An 18,267-nucleotide genomic window follows, 5' to 3' on the forward strand; every position below is an offset into this window, starting at 1 on the left:
TATGGATTTTTTAAAATACCTTTTTCATTATTATTACCAGTATTAGTCTTTTACATTACCCTCTCCATCCCAAAGTGCAGTGACCGAGGGAGGGGGCAGGCACATGATGAGGTCCATGCCCCTCCAAATGGGTTTTCTAACTTTTTTTTACCCCCTCACTCCAGGGTACAGAGAGCAGAGGCCAGGGAGAGCAATGATGCCCTCAAAGTGCTTTTGACCAGGGTAGGGATGAGGCATGACATGGGGTATACATTTTATTTCAGAGTATTGTAGTGGGGTTTCCAAAATTTTGGCCTCAGATGAGCAAGTTCTGAATGAAAACCTAAAGTTGCATGCACTTGCATGTCCTCGCGAACAACTTGCATTCTAGTAAATTTGTTACTTGCTTTGCGAGTGTCAGTATGTTAGGACATGTAACCACAGTAAAGTCTGGTCAGTTGTATTAAACTTGTCTAATCTCTTGATTTTTTAGTAAATGGACCCAAAAGAAATAATGACTTGGAATATTATGGACAAACTTTTTTCTGTAATTTCTCTTTGTTACACTCAAGGAATAGTGTTAATAGACAAAGTAAAGATAATTATGTGTTACAGATCTGTACTCGGCACAGAAATGTCTTTATAAAAGACATTTAACACATGATTTAATACTAAGAGGATTACCTGTTTAGGTCTTTACTTTTGTTCTTCTTTTACATTGATCATTCTAAACACAAGTTAGAGTTCTAACATCTACTGGCTGTCACTTCAGTCTGGAAGAATGACATTTTGAAAGAATTGGAGTAGAAAATAAATGGATTAACCTCTTTAAAAAGAGTACAGTATATGTCTTAGATGATTCTTCTGTGAGCACAAAAGGGGAGACATTCAACTTTCATCTTTGAGTGCTCATATAGAATATTTTATGATTAGAACACAAAAGGGTGCCATTTGAGAATGATAAAACTTCAAAGGCAACAGCCATGACTTATTAGGGTCACCTTTAATACTTAAGGGGCCATTGGTAAACCCTTTATTTTATAGCAGTATAGTTTACATCCTTTTGGTGAATCAAGTTAAAAATTATTAGACCATCAGAGTATTATTTTTATAGGGTTGCTATGGGGGGGGGCAAAGGCCTACTGTCTGCTCATTCTTAAATGTTGAATATTTTTCATTCATTAACTACCTTGTTCTACCTTATTTTTTAAGGCAAGCCTCCAAAAGTGTCACATTTTAAGAGAGTCTCTCTGTGCCTCTTTCCTCCTGCAAAGTCTCTATTTTGTAGGAGCTCAGAATGTTTCCATAGAATGAGTGTATTGCAGTGTTCTATAGCCATAAAAGTTTGGTATATGCATACCAATAACAGAATTCATGATGTGAAGTGAAATTGTACAAATAAATTACATCATCCATACTTTAAATGCCGTACTTAGTTATATAAATAGCCATCAATAGGTCACAAAGTCACATAAAAAGTCTTGGTAAAGCCATGCCCTCTAGCTACACCTCTAACCACACCGTCTGAAACAAAAGGGTCCCTTTTTACCAAGTTTAAATGTTGGAAGGTGCTTGTGACGAACCCTGTCTGATCTTCACTGTTATTATTATTATTATATTTATGTGTACCCTGTTTGAATGTGGCTGCAGCTCCAGCCTTCAAAGAGACGATCCTATAATCTGGTTGGGGCTCTTAATCAGCCAGCACAGCCCTGTCTGCCCAGACGGCACCCGCACTACAGGGGGATAACACAGGTGGGGGAACCCATTGTATCCCTTAATCCCCTCACCTGATACATCCCCTGTATACGGATGGGATTTGTGAGGGGATGTGGCTGATAGGATTGGGGGTTGGATTTGGTGCACATTGAATGGAGATTGTATATAAGTTCTGTGTGTTTGTAATAAAGAGAGTTCTGTTTTTAACCTCAAAGCATGAAGTTCTGTCTCATGATTGAGGGAAGTGCTGGTCTGTGACTGCTTTCTTCGGACAGCCACAGCGTGTCCGCTGACTGGGAGAGGGAAGGAGCTGACGGGCGGATGTGTCCAGTCTGGGGCACAGGACGATCCGTCACAGTGCTCTTTTTGTTAACATTTGCCTGGAATATAAACATAGTCGATTTATTAGGAGCCATACATTTTAAAGAGACTTGCATTACCATTTATTGTGCTATGTTATCTTGGTTTGATAAGCAGTAATTTGATATTTTCTGTGATAGCCAGGCTGCATTGTTGGAGTAATAAACTGGTTCTTCTAGGTGCACACCCAGTTAATATTAAAGATAAGGTTGGTGGATTGTTACTTCATTATATATAGTATACACTATACATCTAGCATACATTATACTATATGCTGAGATGTGGATATAATCTGGTAAACATAAAATGATGATGATTGAACCATTCTGGGAATAACGGTTAAATATATACACACACACCTCTGTGTGTGTGTGTATATATATATATATATATATATATATATATATAGCCATTTTATTATGTACACCTGTTCAATTGCTTGTTAACACAAATAGCTAATCAGCCAATGACATGGCAACAACTCAATTCATTTAGGCATATAGATGTGGTCAAGACAACTTGCTGAAGTTCAAACCAAGCATCAAAATGGGGAAGAAAGGGGATTTAAGTGACTTTGAACGTTGCATGGTTGTTGGTGCCAGACGGGCTGGTCTGAGTATTTCAGAAACTCCGGCTCTACAGGGATTTTTACGCACAACCATCTCTAGGGTTTAAAGAGAATGGATCGAAAAAGAGAAAATATCCAGTGAGCGGCAGTTGTATGGAAAAAATACCTTGTTGATGTCAGAGGAGAATAGGCAGACTAGTTTGAGAAGACAGAAAGGCAACAGTAACTCAAATAACCGTTCGTTATAACCAAGGTATGCAGAATACCATCTCTGAACGCACATCATGTCGAACCTTGAAGCAGATGGGCTACAGCTAAGAAAAAAACTGAGGCTACAATTCGCACAGGCTCACCAAAATTGGACAAGGGAAGACTGGAAGAATGATGCCTGGTCTGATGAGTCTCAATTCCAGCTGCAACATTCAGATGGCAGGATCAGACTTTGGCATAAACAACATGAAAGCATGGATCCATCCTGCCTTGCATCAATGGTTCAGGCTTGTGGTGGTGGTGGTGTTATGGTGTAGGGGATATTTTCTTGGCACACTTTGGGCCCCTTAGTACCAACTGAGCATTGTTTAAACATGATATCTGCTTCCAGCAGGATGCACCATGTCACCAAGCTCACATAATCTCAAACTGGTTTCTAAAACATGACAATGGGTTCACTGTACTCCAATGGCCTCCACAGTCAACAGATCTCAATCCAATAGAGCACCTTTGGGATGCGGTGGAAGGGGAGATTCACATCATGGATGTGCAGCCAACAAATGTGCAGCAACTGCATGATGCCATCATGTCCATATGGACCAAAATCTCTGAGGAATGTTTCCAGCACCTTGTAGAAAGTATGCCATGAAGAGTGAAGGCAATTCTGAAGGCAAAGGGGGGTCCGACCCAGTACTAGCAAGGTGTACCTAATAAAGTGGCCAGTGAGTTTGTATATTTATATATATATATATATATGTTACACATTGTATAGAAAAAGTTACTCCCTCTGTTGTGAAGTAAATTTTTTGTTAGAGGTAGCACACACCATCACAATTGGAGTTGGTTTCTATTCAATAGAGGCTAACAGGGAGATACAGGCACACAAAGAACAAATATATACCTACGTACCAAACAAGAGAACAGGAGCATGCATAACTATTCACCCTTCACAAAGTCAATACTTTGTAGAGCTACCTTCAGCAATGTTAGCAATTACACCTGCAAGTCTCTTGGGGTATGTCTCTATAAGCTTGGCACATCTAGCTACTGGGATCTTTGCCAATTCAAAGCAAAACATCTCCAGCTCCTCCAAGTTGGATGGGTTCTGCTGGTTACAGCAATCTTTAAGTCATACCACAGATTCTCAGTTGGATCCCTCTAGATTGTAAGCTTGCGAGCCGGGCTCTCTCCACCTATTGTATTGGTTTGTCTTAGTCTGTCAATTCTTGTCTTGCCATACCCCTTGGATATATGTATACATTGTTGGTGCTATATAAATAAAAGATAATAATAATAATAATAATTGAGGTCTGTATTTAACGCATTCCATCATTTCTTTAATCCTGACCGGTTTCCCAGTCCCTGACGATGAAAAACATCCCCACAACATGATGCTGCCACCATCATGCTTCACTGTTGGAATGGTACTCTCGGGGTGATGAGAGGTGTTTTGTTTGTGCCAGACATAGCATTTTCCTTGAACGCCAAAAAGCTGAATTATAGTCTCATCTGACCAGAGTACCTTCTTCCATATGTTTGGGAACTCTCCCACATGCCTTTCTGTGAACAGCAAACACGTTTGCTTATTTCTGGCCAATCCTTCGTAAAAGCCCTGCTCTGTGGAGTACACGGCTTAAAGTGGTCCCATGGACAGATATTCCAATGTCCGCTGTGGAGCTTTGCAGCTCCTTCAGAGTTATCTTTGGTCTCTTTGTTGCCTCTCTGACAAGGTTTGTTGTGGTGCCATATTCTTTCCACTTATTAATAATGGATTTTATATCTGTACTTCTCCACAACTTTGTCCCTGACCTGTTTGGAGAGTTCCTTGGTCTTCATGGGGCCCCTTGCTTGGTGGTGTTGCAGACTGGGGCCTTTCAGAAGATATATATGTTGCAATCATCTGACAGATCATGTAGCACTTAGATTGCACACAGGTGGACTTTATTTTACTAATTATGTGACTCCTGGAGGTAATTGCTTGCACCAGATCTTATTTAGGGGCTTCATAGCAAAGGGGGTGAATACATACGCAAGCACCACTTTTCCATTTTTTATTTTCCATTTTATTTTTAAAAAAGTAATTTTCTCATTTCACTTCAGCAGTTTGGACTATTTTGTGTATGTCCATTACTTGAAATACAAATAAAAAATCCATTTCAATTACAGGTTGTAATGCAACAAAATAGTAAAATTGCCAAGGCACTAACAATGAAGCATAAATCATAGTTGTATTATAATTTTGCTGACAATTTCATAGTTAAAACATATTCTAAAATTTAAAAAAAATTATTCAGCCATCCAGATACAGTTTACTTAGATTAGTAATTTTAAGCTTCATTTGTTGAAAATCAAATAAAAACATTATATTTTCTTTGCATAGAAATAAGGCAATAATTATATTTAATCATACATTCTGTGCCATGTAAATTTCTTCTTTAACTTCTTATTGAAAGACCATTGCAAATTGGATGCCGTTTTCATCATATGGTAGTTCACAAAGAGCTCCTTCTCATTCTAAGATTATTCATTCTATCATGAAAGCCCCGACTTGGGATGGTTTGAAATGTATTTATAGCTTTTACTCCAACTCCATTCATCTTATAGAAGTAATTTCTCTTAGATCAGAATTTTATTCCTTTTTCATTATACCTCTTTTGAAATGGAATCTGCACGGATTTACAGACCTTGATGAATTTTCCTCTCTATAGAAAGAAAAGATTACTTCAGTTGAGTGCTATTGAATGTGAAAATATGTTAAGTAGTCCCATTAAAATGCTTTCATCACCAACAAGAGCAATAATTTTGGCAGTAAATGGCATTGAAGAAATGCAAATCAGTGCTTTATATATATCTGCTGTGGTGATCAGTGATCAGTAGCTCGTATTTTAAAACTACCTTGAAGCGATTCACACATTTTAAACATATTTTAAATATATTGATTTTATCCGATACAGACACACTGTGGTAAAGGACCAATAATGCCGGAGCTGTTGATGTAATTATCCTACAAAAAGTATTGGGAGATGGCATTTCTGGTCTAAAGGTCCATCTGAAATCTCTATCAAGTTTATTTTTTGGAATTTGAAGAACCCCCGAATTTGATATTTTGCTTCTTCCATATGACATCCACTCAATTACAGCAATCCCTACTTTTATGTTTTTTATTTTATGTTTCGAAGGGCCAATATGCTCCCTTACAAAGTACACCAATTGTATTGCAGTCTCCAATCTCGCTGTCCCGCCAAGATTTACCTCTCTTCCCGAAAAGAGGCAGAGAACAGCGAGACAGCCGGATAGTATAGCAAAATCTGTCCTGCACAAAGCATGCTTTAGTGAATGGACCCAAAAGTCAGATCCAAGTCACTCCTATCTATGTACACGTTTCATATCCATTTCATCTCTCGTAATGTAGGTGTTCTGTGTTGAAGTGTAGACTATAAATATAGATTTTGAAAATGTTTACTATTTTGCATGTACATATAGAACATTTTATTGTAATCTATGTTCAGTCTGAACACGGTTAGAACTTGAATATTTTAAGTAAAACACGCAGTTGATGATGGAAATGGATAAGTGAATAATGATTAGTCATTGAAACTACTCCAATCAACTGATTCTATTTTTAGGACTTATGTGACTAATTGCAGCATTGGAAACAGATCACAAAAATAAATCCATTCTTATCATTTATTCATGTGACACAAAGGCTGCCGCTGATAGGTCTTTGCTATAGAAACTAAAACATCCCTGAAAGGCAACTCTCCACCAAACTCTCCTATCAACTCTCCCTTTAGTGAATAGACCCCTTGAACTGCTGAATATCTGGAAATGATGCCCTTTTAAGTGACATTAAACTTAATGATTACCAATATTGTTACCTATTGCATTATTAATATTAACTATATTTTGTAATCTCTGATTTGTATTTGCCAAAAATATTATCCAGAAATATGTCTGCTATTAGTGTGCTAATTATTGTTTATACTTGTTACAGTTAGAGCTGCATATACCCTCAATGGCAACATGTATTCCCATAACTACCCGTTACAATTACAACTCACACGTGATAAAACAGTTGAATTTTTTTTTTATTTTTAACACTTTTGTTAATTTGTTCTCTTTGTCTAGTGAAATCAGACGAACTGCAGACAATCAAGAAGGAACTGACCCAAATCAAAACTAAAATCGACTCTTTGTTGGGTAGACTGGAAAAAATTGAAAAACAGCATAAGGCTGAAGCAGGTTGGTAAAAGTGATTTATTTCTCAGTCTAAGGAAACTCATTAGGAAGGAAATTAAAGCCAGGAAAACCATATGTCAAATCTGTGTCTGTGTAGGAATGGAAGAGCTATGAAAATGCTGTGATTATTTGTAGGATCTGGGTTAAGATAAAATTGTTAATAATAATTGACAACACCATCATTACCTGCATTGTGTATATACAGATGGCATGTATGCACTTTTTCACAAACCAAAGCATTGTTTTAGCACTTGATATGTTAAAACAACGTCCAGATGAAACAAAAACATAGAATTTTGTGATTAGCCGCCTACCCTTTTTGGATTGTCTTTATGATTATTGTATTCAGGACAATAAGGGCTGTCACTTGACCATATTTATACATTTAACACAATACTTCATAACACTAATATATACTGTATAAGGTGGGCAAAAAGTGAAAAATAATTCTTAATTTTCCGGAGGACCTTTTCTCTTTGGGTCATTTGTAGACCCCATGAATCTGTGTTTTGAATAGACATGTAAGATCACCGAGGTCCTATATTTATTTATTCTCATTTCTATGTTTTATTTTCATTTTATTACTATTTTTTTTTATAACATGAAGAACGTTTTGCTTTTTCATTATGATCTCAATGTGTGCTTCTTAGCAGCGACAGACCCTGTAGGGTCTCCTTTACACTATCCTATGTTTAGTATGGTGTCAGCTATCACACTGCAGGTAACAAATGCCCGAACTGCCATTATGCCATTTAAACACGCTCAATGTAACAGTGCTCACACCAAGCACCGTTGCACTGTCTGTCTCAGCTTGGAGCCAGTTGACAGAGGGGAGATTGGGTGGTCCTACAGACTGATTTCCTACAGATCCTTCTCTCTACAGAAACATTGATAGAACAGACCATTATTCAATGCCACCTCAAGGTCATGAAGAATCATTGATTTGAGGATGGCATAGAACATTCTTTGTAACAATGTGGTTATTATCCTTTTATGTGGCTGGATATGCTACCACATGTTGCTTGTTGGGAAGAAATACAACTGTAAGATAACTTACCAGTATAGCCATCCAAAATAAATGCTTCTATAAGTATTTTCCAGAAATTATGAGAACAGTTCATGTTGTGAGGTATGCAAGGTTATTCCAACATAAATTAGTGTAAAAGTTGCCTAAATCATAACTATGAAAAGTGAATGAATACATTTTCATAACTTGCAATGCAGTAAAAAATGTCTAAAAACATGGCCTTTTTTGCATGTTTTATTTCTTATTTAAAAAGAATGCAAAGTTGCTTTGCTCAGCACATTTTATTAAATGTTATGTGAGATGATTATGCTGTTAAAGAAAATGACATTAATTTACGATGGAGCTGACAAGCACACAATAGACACAGCACTTACCTAGGGAAAATTAAAACAGAGACATGTTACATTATATATTGCATTTACCTGCCAGATTTCTAGAGGAAAAAACGAGGCACTAGGAGAGTTGAACATTTCAACACACCAACCCTTACAAAAAATTACTGCAGTTTTTCTGCAGTTTTTTGGACATGAAAAAACTGCAATACTGTACTTTTACTGCAGTATTACTGCACGTTTACTGCAGTTTTACTGCATTTGTACTTCACTGTACTGCATTATTACTGCACATTTACTGCGCTTTTTTTTTTTACTGCAATTATACTGCATTGTACTTCAATGTACTGCAGCTTTATTGCAATTGTACTTCCGTACAAAAATAACTGCAGTACAACTGCAGTACAGTGAAGTACAAATGCAGTACAACTGCAGTAAATGTGCAGTAATACTGCAGTAAAAGTGCAGTATTGCAGTTTTTTCATGTCCAAAAAACTGCAGTATTACTTCAGAAAAACTGCAGTAATTTTTTCGTAAGGGAACTACATTATGCATTATGAAGGGCTAACCACAGAGAGGGCCTCTACTGCAAGAAAATGAGCTGACCCCATATACTGTATAGTTAGTCATTGAGTAACTTTCCAGAAACCTCCTCACATTGACTATGCATTATGCGGGGTCAGCTCATTCCTGCAGGAGAAACACCCTTCATAATACATAATGAAGTTGGTGTGTTAAAATGTTCAACTGTGCTAAAACCTCATACAGACAAAGACAAAAGACAGTAAACGGTTAACTGTTGTTCAGGACTGAAGCATTACCGCTAGGTATGACTGCACTATATCTGGTTTTAGATAGGGAAATCATCTTGAAGGATGGTAAGCTGGTTAGAAGATATATAGATAAAAATAAGTACAATTTAATTGGGAGAAATGAGTAAATTATTATAGCAACATAAAAATGAGATGGCATTTGGGGAATTGAGAATGAAAATGTAGAAGGGAAAATATATCATTGTTTTGTATTCCGAAATAAAAAAAAATGCATCTATGCTAGCCACATAAATCAACAGTAAATGCCTGGAGGAAAAACAATTCAACTTGTATTATTTTACTGCTCGGGGTTTTGATGAATGAGTTTTCCTGCGGTTTCTCTTTGTTTTCTATCTTTTTTTTTGTTTTCATTCCCTGACATTATTCATTCTTCTGCTGAAAACTCACTATTGAAAAATGAAGACAGAGCTCAAAGATTTTAAACTCTCCAGTCTCTTCTGGAGACAACTCCTATTCAGTTATCTGGCTAAACATAAACATCAATAGATAAACTTTATGAACCTATGCAATAGAAAGATATAGGTTGTAAATGATGATCCTTAATGTCTTGACCAAGAAACCAGACAGAAAGGTATATCTGCCTGCAGATTTAATGATAAAACCATCCTTTTGGTACGCTATAGTTTAAGTGGGGTATTGAGAGATTGATTTCCAATAGTTCCTGGTGTCATGTATTGCTTTGAAACCAAACAGAAAGTGTTATATTGTTATTTCTATAAAAAAAGATATTTTCAAACTCTAAGCTTAAATAAAAAATAGCTTCCACTGTGAAAATTCCTTGTTGCTTCTCAAAACATTTTGTACTTAAAAAACCCACTGAAAGTAAAATATAGCCTTGTTTACTAAGCAGAAACTAAGCAGAAACAACAATATATGCTCTCAATCGCTACCCCCAGGGAGATTTTTATGAAGGTCACCTCAAGATTTTTGCCCACCATGAGGATGAATGCACAGGTTCAGCCAACCGTTGTGCATGATTGCATTCAAAATCTATACAATATGGAGATGGTAGGGGGACACAAATCATTAAAAGATAATTGAACAGTTTAAAAGCCTTATACATATATGTAATATGTAGTATGCTTTCTAAAATGTAATTTTGGATCTGTGGGATAATTCATTAATATGGTACCGATATATAATACTGTTTTGAAGTCATGTATTACAAAGGTTAACAACTCTGGGGAGGTAAATTAAAACTAAAGTAATTATCATAAGCTGTAGATGCTGTTCAACCTACACTGTTACTAACACGAGTGAACATACACTTTGAAAAAAATTATTTAGTCAAGAAAATGTTTCCTGATTCATATTTTTCCAGAAAACTTTTAATTATCACATGACACAAAATCATGCACATATAGGTTATTGCCATAGAAACTGAAAAAGCTTCTTAAATGTTTATGTGATTAAATTTTAAGAAAAAAATAACAGATCTGTTATGGTTTATTTGCTTAGCGTACTAAAGACTTTACTAATAGACTTTAGAATTTTTCAGTTCTTTTTTGGCCCATTCATTTTTTGGCCCATTCATTTTTTGGCCCATTCATTTTTTGGCCCATTCATTTTGGTCCCCTGCCCATTCGGTTCAGCTGAAACTTTGGGAGCCATTTTAGTTCAGGAATGAAAATGTGTTGCCATGGGCCCACATTCACTCTCTCTCATAGTCATTTACTCTCTCTTGTGCTCTCTAAATTTTTCCCTACCTTCTCTGCCGACTACTTCCGCTTCTGCCGATCACTTCTGCTTCTGCCGACCACTTCTTCTTCCACGTCTTCATCTTCAGTCTTTTCTATCTTCAATCTGCTATATTATATCTTGGTCTGCATCTCTGCAGACATAACCCAGTGGAACCTTCCACCAAAATGGTGGTGCTTGCGGTGACGTCCTCTCATCGGTCTTCTAACTGGGGGGAGAGGACCTCCCCGAAGGCACCATCATTTGAACTGAGATTGGGGAGAGGACATTACTACTGAGATTGTGAGTGAATTTGGGTCCATGAATTTTGGATGAAAGTTTTGAACTTACTGCTTCATTTTTCGGTGAATTGGCAATTAGTAAAAACCCAAATGTACAAGTCTACTAAATAGTAATATATTCATATTAATCCTTTGTCTTAATTAAATGGCACATTTCAATTTGAGACAGTAAAAAAATGATGACCACAATAATTAGCATTTGTAATTCAGATTATGTCTGTTGCATATTGACAGATTGATCCACTACATATTGATTGATCCATCCCCATTTTTCTAAAAGGTGTGTTACATAGCAAACAATATGTTGATGGTTTAATACTGCAAACAATGAACTTCGATCAGAAATTCATGTACTGAAGATGAAGAGCTATCTCTCATATCTTCTTTCAAGAAGAGAAAAACTCGGGGGTCGCAATGAGTGTGTGCCAGAATTCCAAATGACAGTTTATCAAACTTGAAAAATAGTATTAAATGTATAAGACTTGACTTGCGATATACTGAAGCAACTACATATTACTTTGACAAAGTACAAAGCATTTGTTCTGCAGAATCTAAATTGGCATTTTATTTTATTTTAATGTGCTGTGATCTTACTAAAACAATGGTAAGAACAGCAAATCTGCACTGCTCACATATTCTATATATTATGTACTAGTAAAAAAACATAGCAAGCAAATGGACAGTCTTCAGAGGATCATGACAATGCACCGGTTCCAGAACTAATATGGCTAATTTCACATGGTAATGAAGGCCTACTTGATTAAGCTGAATCAACGAAACACAAATTAAAAAGCATTGTCATTATTCTGGCTCATTTGCCTTGATTTTGCCCGCAGACATTGCATCTGTACTTTTGTCCAAAAGGTTTTTGCACTCATAATGATTGCTCTATATAACTAAATTGGTTTAGTTGCTAAAGTAGATATTATTTTAATGTAACTTAGTAATACCAAAGCTTTTTGTAGCTTTTTTGCGATATAAAACATGAAAAAATTCTAATGAATAAAATGAATACTCACCTTGAAATAGGTGTTTTTACAGCACACAAATATGTACTAATTTTGTATATAAAATGATACAGGAAAATAATACTATATATAAAAAAATGGGTTTAAGTTGTGTCAACTTGATGATCTGATTGAGCCTGATTGAGACTTAGTTGCTCAGGCTAAAAACAAGCAATTTGTCTTCAATAAAGTCAACTCAGCTCAAGTTAAAGTGGGTGCCACGTCAGAGAGTTGTTATGAAAAATATATATCAACCAATCTATTAACAGAAACCTTGCGTTTAGTCAAGTTAAAAAAAGAGCCACAACTATTCTGGATGAGATTTGTTGGCTCAAAACTCATTATGGCTGACCAATTTGACTGCAGACTGGCCTTACAGACTTAACCACTAGCATGGGCATATTTACACTACAGACACAACAAACTGTCCAATGGGAGTATAGAGAGACTTAGCAGCACTTGCATCGCAACTTGAGAGGTGACTCACAACTGGACAAGACTTATTCAAATTCCATTGAGTGTTCTTGAGTTGGGTCAATCGAGCTAGCTCTGTAACTCGACTGGTAACCCAAACTTTGCCAAACTGAACCTGTATGTGCAGTTATATGGGAATTGTTGGAATTTAAAGACCTCCTCCCTGTAATGTGCCTTCTCTAATCTCCTAAAATGAAATGCTATTAGTTATAACCAATGCCACTAATAATAGCTTCTGCACACATACTAATAATTATTTTGTAGCTGCTAGGCCCACTGGACTTCCATGGATGACCATTTCAGATGTCTTAGAGACATATTGCATTTTTTTCCATTGATATCGCCATGTATGAAATGAAATATAAGTTGAATAGTTGTATGGCTATTTGCCATGCAATCACTGGGTTATATACTGTGCCTGGTTCATATTAACATCTGTTTCCATGAAAATTGACTGCCAGATAGTCTCACTAGCCTGTGTATCACAGAGGATAAATATGCATTTTACAGGCACCTATCTTCAGGATTCAAAATATAAAACCATTGAAAATCAACTTTAGCTTTTCTATACACATACAGAAATACAATGTTTACAGCTTATATTTGTAAGATGAAGCCAGCAGCATTTGCATTTTGAAGTGTTCTACATGACAACGTGTGATTATCGTGGCACAATAAAAACAGACTTTGTATTATGTTATTAAACACACAGGTAACAGAAACATTTCCCTTTGAAATATACCTGGACTAAAGTTTTGCTCCTTTTTTTGTAATATTACGAGAACCCTGCTTTCTTGTATAACAAATATAATGGCTTCCAGGTATCTTTTTTGCCAAGTTTATATACAGACAATATAGACCTCTATTCAGGGAATTATGATTTTAAAAAATCCTGTAAAAAATTAAAGTATTGGATACCTGTTATTACAAAACACTTGAAAACAGGACTTTTAGGATCAATTCTGGTTGATCAGTTACATCTGTTTTAATTTAACAAATGAACCAATTTGTAAAATAAATTGACCAAAACATATAGACATTATGAGTTTTACACATGGGGTAGCACCGTTAAGTTGATATCTCTGCATTCTGAAAATGATGACTCTTTCTGGAGAATGAATATCCAGGGGATTTTGCTCAGAATATGATGTTATGCTTGCTGGTTATGCATATATCTTTGGTATGCATTATAATCAACTATAGAAGTTGACATTAATGTTATATTTCTTGCTCTGGGACCGCAGTGCTTACTTTTTCTAAATAAATTTATTTTTAACAATCTTTTTTTCTGCTGCTCTTAAGACAGCTCATTTTCTGCTTACCGTATTGGATCAGTAAAGTTTGGTGCTATTTTAAAGAAAAAAAATATTTTTAAAGAAAAAATACACATTAGTGGAATGGTAAAACAGTATTTTACCTAATAAACAGGAATATATGTATTTTAACATTTTTGGTATCTATTATGCAGTCAGAATATGTTATATATAAACAGAAATTTGGAATACCAATAGCCATTTTAAGGTCCCCTTAATTCATAATTTACCCTACTTATAGATATGGCCCTCTGCCCTCCAGATATGCCAGTCTGTCCCTCAGATATGCCACTCTGCCCCCAGATATGCTTTATGCCCCCTAGAAATGCCACTCTGTCCCCTAGAAATGCCCCCCCAACTTACCAGTGCACCTCCAGGCTCCCTGGTGTCTAGCGGGGCCAGCCGGTGGACATCTGCTAGATGCGTGCAGACAACCTCCGCTGACGGCACTTCTATGGTGGAGCACCAGAAGGTTATGTCAAGCCGGTGCTCCGTTATAGAACCCCTGGCGTAAGTGCCACCGGCTGCCGGAGAGAAGGATCCAGGTCACTTGTAGCACTGCGGGGGATCTGGATCCTAGCCCTGATGCTTGCCGGCAGCATGGCTAAATGAAAAAGAAAAGGAAAAAAAACACCCGCCCAGCGTCTGGAACTGCATGTCCCGGGGGTCAGTTGATATGAACTGCGCATCTCTGTGCTAAACCCCAATTATAGGCCTAGGGAAAAAAGTGTGGCCTATATTCGGGCCAATACAGTATTTTGTATTTTTCCATTCTTCGAAAGTAAACCTAAAACCCAAACTAGACCTATGTTCTCCACAAACTGAGGAATGCAATACATATGTGTATTTAAATTTATATTACGATAACTTTATAGGAAATTTAATGACATTTATAAATAGGACTGTGTTTACCAACTGGGGCACAGTAGATCATAATAAACGATTTCCTAATCATTCAATGATGTTCCAATCATTCACAGAGACAGAGAGCAGAATTAGTAAGTAGTCTTTAATCACAAACAAAGGTGAACATACAGCATGAACATTCAAATCAGTGCTCGGCAGTTCTGCTTTACAATGGCAGAACATGAGGTATTCATGCAATTCTTAAACAAACATGCAAACAAAACAATGTGTGTGATTCAACCAAAAAGCTATTAACACCCCCCCACCCTGTCCCAACCAGAAGTCTCTATTACTGTTCTCAGGACATCTCATCTAGTTTCTTGACCCGAGGCAATAGGTTAGCTGAATCATGCACATAAGTACCGTACATTCCTAGAGCAGGCATCGTTCAATTACAGATGAATTCTTTTAATTCAGCCTCGATATTAGAGATGATATAGAAATATACAAATTATGTTGAAATATAGTCAAAAACTTTTCAGAGCTGCTTCTATGAAACTTTTTTCTGGCTCAAGCTTTTCTCTGCTGGATATTCTCTGCGTGTACTGTAAGGGTATTCTCTGGTGCTTTCTGGAGAAAGACTTTGTCTGAAAGGCTTCTTTCAGTATAGTGGTGCCGCTAGCAGCGCTGAATTATTTATACCACACAGACAAATTTAGAAATACACATTTCATGTATCAAAATATAAAATAAATTATAGAAATCATTCCAATGACTGATATTAAATAAACATTATTTTAGTATTTTTATGCATTAACCAGGAGGATAACTTGATGGTATTTTAAAGAGGGGATAATGTCGGTTAGCTTCCTTTTCTTATTTAAATTATTTTATATTTTACCTTTCCTAATATTTCTTGCTACAGTAGCTTTACAGATAAAACCTTTCCTGTGCTGCAGTTTCCTGCATCGTCTTGAGTGTGAGATATGGCTGGAGGTTTTTCTATTCTCTATCAGAGAGCCGCGCCATAGAGAAATTATAAAGATGCACTCTAAGCACTCAGAAGGCGTTGTGCATCAATATGAAACATCTGATATTTGTCATGAATGAGCTTGTGGAATTGAAGTAGACAGACCCCACCAAAAGGGAAAGATTGAATAAATATTAAAATATAACACAATCGTAGTGAAGGTAAAAAAACTCTATAAAACATATATTAAAATCAGGAATATAATTGGTAAAAATACATTTCTTATATGGTATTAAGGATGACACCACAACCTACTAACCACAAGACAAAACCATGTTTTTAAATATAATTTCCATTGCTGAAATATTATCTATATGGTATTTTTAATTTATTTAGTTGTAGAAGTACCATGATTTTTTTAAAGGGTGGCAATGGACATTGGTTTATATTTATTCTTGTATTGCCTGTTCATGGGACGTTTAGCTCTGCTTATACAACAATACTGCATGGAGAATGGCATGGCTTAAAAACATCAACAAAAGAAAAAAGTCTAATTTTCTAGTGTTTTGCGGTGTTGATTTGCAGATCAAAAAGGCCACTTTGACCAGCTTTGTCACCATTTCAAATTTGGTTACATTACTTGTAATCTTTGTCACTTCTCAAAAGGGCGAATTTATATTCTACTACGAAATTCGTAATTTGGAAAATTGGTAGTAAAATCTCTGAAAAGCAAATGTGTCCAGTTAATTTGGCTGAATTTCTTCCACCAAGTTTGAATTAACAGCAGATTTCCACTTACACGTTCATCCTTGCCAATAGATTGGAAACTGTAGTTTTCAAATTATTATTTTCACTGCATTCACCAGTGGTCTTTTTTAATTCAGCCATTAGTGATCCTGAAGAATAGGAACCAATTTCAAGCTGGTAAATGAAGTAAAATGAAACAGCTGGATGCAGATGGCAATTAAGGAAGGGAAACATGGAGTGCCAAACATTATTTGTAGTGCAATAAAATGAACATTTTGATTTAAAGTTACAGAATAGTAAAGCACATAACATTATTTACCTATCTTTTCTTATCTTATGCTACCTTTTCAAGAAAATATATATATAGTGATTCCTAGAAACATAATATTTGACGGCTAATTAACCATTTGGCCTATCTAGTCTGTCCATTTTTCCTAATGTAAAGACTCAGACCTCAGTCAGTCCTTGTCTTAGATTCAGGATAGCCATATGCTTATCCATGCATGTTTTAATGTCCTCACTGTATTAACCGCTACCACTTCTAATAGAAGGCTGCAAAGTTTAAAACAAGTTGTTGTTACCTTACCACAGGACAGACATGGGATGAGGGGAAGATGTAGGAGAGGGGACCTGTGCATCTCTAAAATTTTTAACCCCCCCAAAATACCCCAAAGCGTAATTGTTTAACACCTCTTATCTTATGACCAGTATGGTGAGGTAAGGAGGGTATAAGGGATGGGACTGTGCCTCCAGTAGGGTGTTTCTTTTTTTCTACAAATTCATCATTTTACTGGGGATAAGACCTGTTCGAATTGCAAATCTTCTCTCCATTATCTTTCTATCTTCGTCTACACCTTTTTCCCATGTATTTTGTTGTTTTTTAGATATATAAAGCACGGGGAGTGTTTTTTTATACTTATTTTGGGAGTTTCAAACAAGGGCACACGATTTCCCATTCAGGAACTTGAAGTGGCTTATGCTTGCATCACTCATGGACTCGTATATTATTAAATATGAAAGTTGTTTAGTGAGTTTTAGCATGTAACAAATAACCACTAAACTTCTTATTGAATACACCCAAAGGATGTAGAATTGATAGGGTTCCATTTTATATATCCAAGGAGGAGATTTATGAAGAAAAAAATAAAAAGCATTGTTATTTCAATATTCAACTAATTTATTTTAAGACATTTTGTGTCAATGACGTAATATTGATGAGAAGAGGTTCAGAGCCATTTCAGGGACAGTGTCTTCAAAAGTAGTGAAAGGAAGAAAATTATATTCAATAGTTAATGCAAAAAAAAAATATTAATTACACTTACTGAATAAGTGCATTTAAAATTAGTTAATATATTCTTATTCACAGGAGGGCAGAAAAAACAAATAGAAGATCACCCAGATTTGGTTCCAGAGGAATGCAAATCAGAAACAGCTGATAACTCAATTGAAGAACACACTGAAGAAGGGCAGGATGCTGATGGGGAAGAAATGACTGATGGGATAGAGGAAGATTTTGATGAAGATGGCAGCAACGAGCTGGTGAGGAAATACAGTGCTGCTGCACTTTTTTCAATTGCTCAAAAATAGACATTTTCTTGACTTACGTGTACAGTGTGAAGCGTGACATTGAACGTGAGAATACTCACAATGTTTGTAAGTGATAG

The 18,267-nt window shown here is 36.2% G+C and overlaps 1 protein-coding gene across 3 annotated transcripts in view; it reads left to right on the forward strand.

Moving 5' to 3' along the window:
- The window catches only part of RALYL (RALY RNA binding protein like), a 250,074-nt gene that overhangs the window by 219,937 nt on the left and 11,870 nt on the right, over window positions 1-18,267 (forward strand). For all 3 annotated transcript variants that reach the window (XM_053466729.1, XM_053466730.1, XM_053466731.1), the window contains 2 exons: window positions 6,965-7,078; window positions 17,970-18,142. In XM_053466729.1, coding sequence (XP_053322704.1) covers window positions 6,965-7,078; window positions 17,970-18,142 — 287 coding nt within the window. The remainder of the gene's footprint in view (window positions 1-6,964; window positions 7,079-17,969; window positions 18,143-18,267) is intronic.

The sequence above is a fragment of the Spea bombifrons genome, chromosome 5 (genome assembly GCF_027358695.1).
Source record: "Spea bombifrons isolate aSpeBom1 chromosome 5, aSpeBom1.2.pri, whole genome shotgun sequence".
Lineage (NCBI taxonomy): Eukaryota > Metazoa > Chordata > Amphibia > Anura > Pelobatidae > Spea > Spea bombifrons.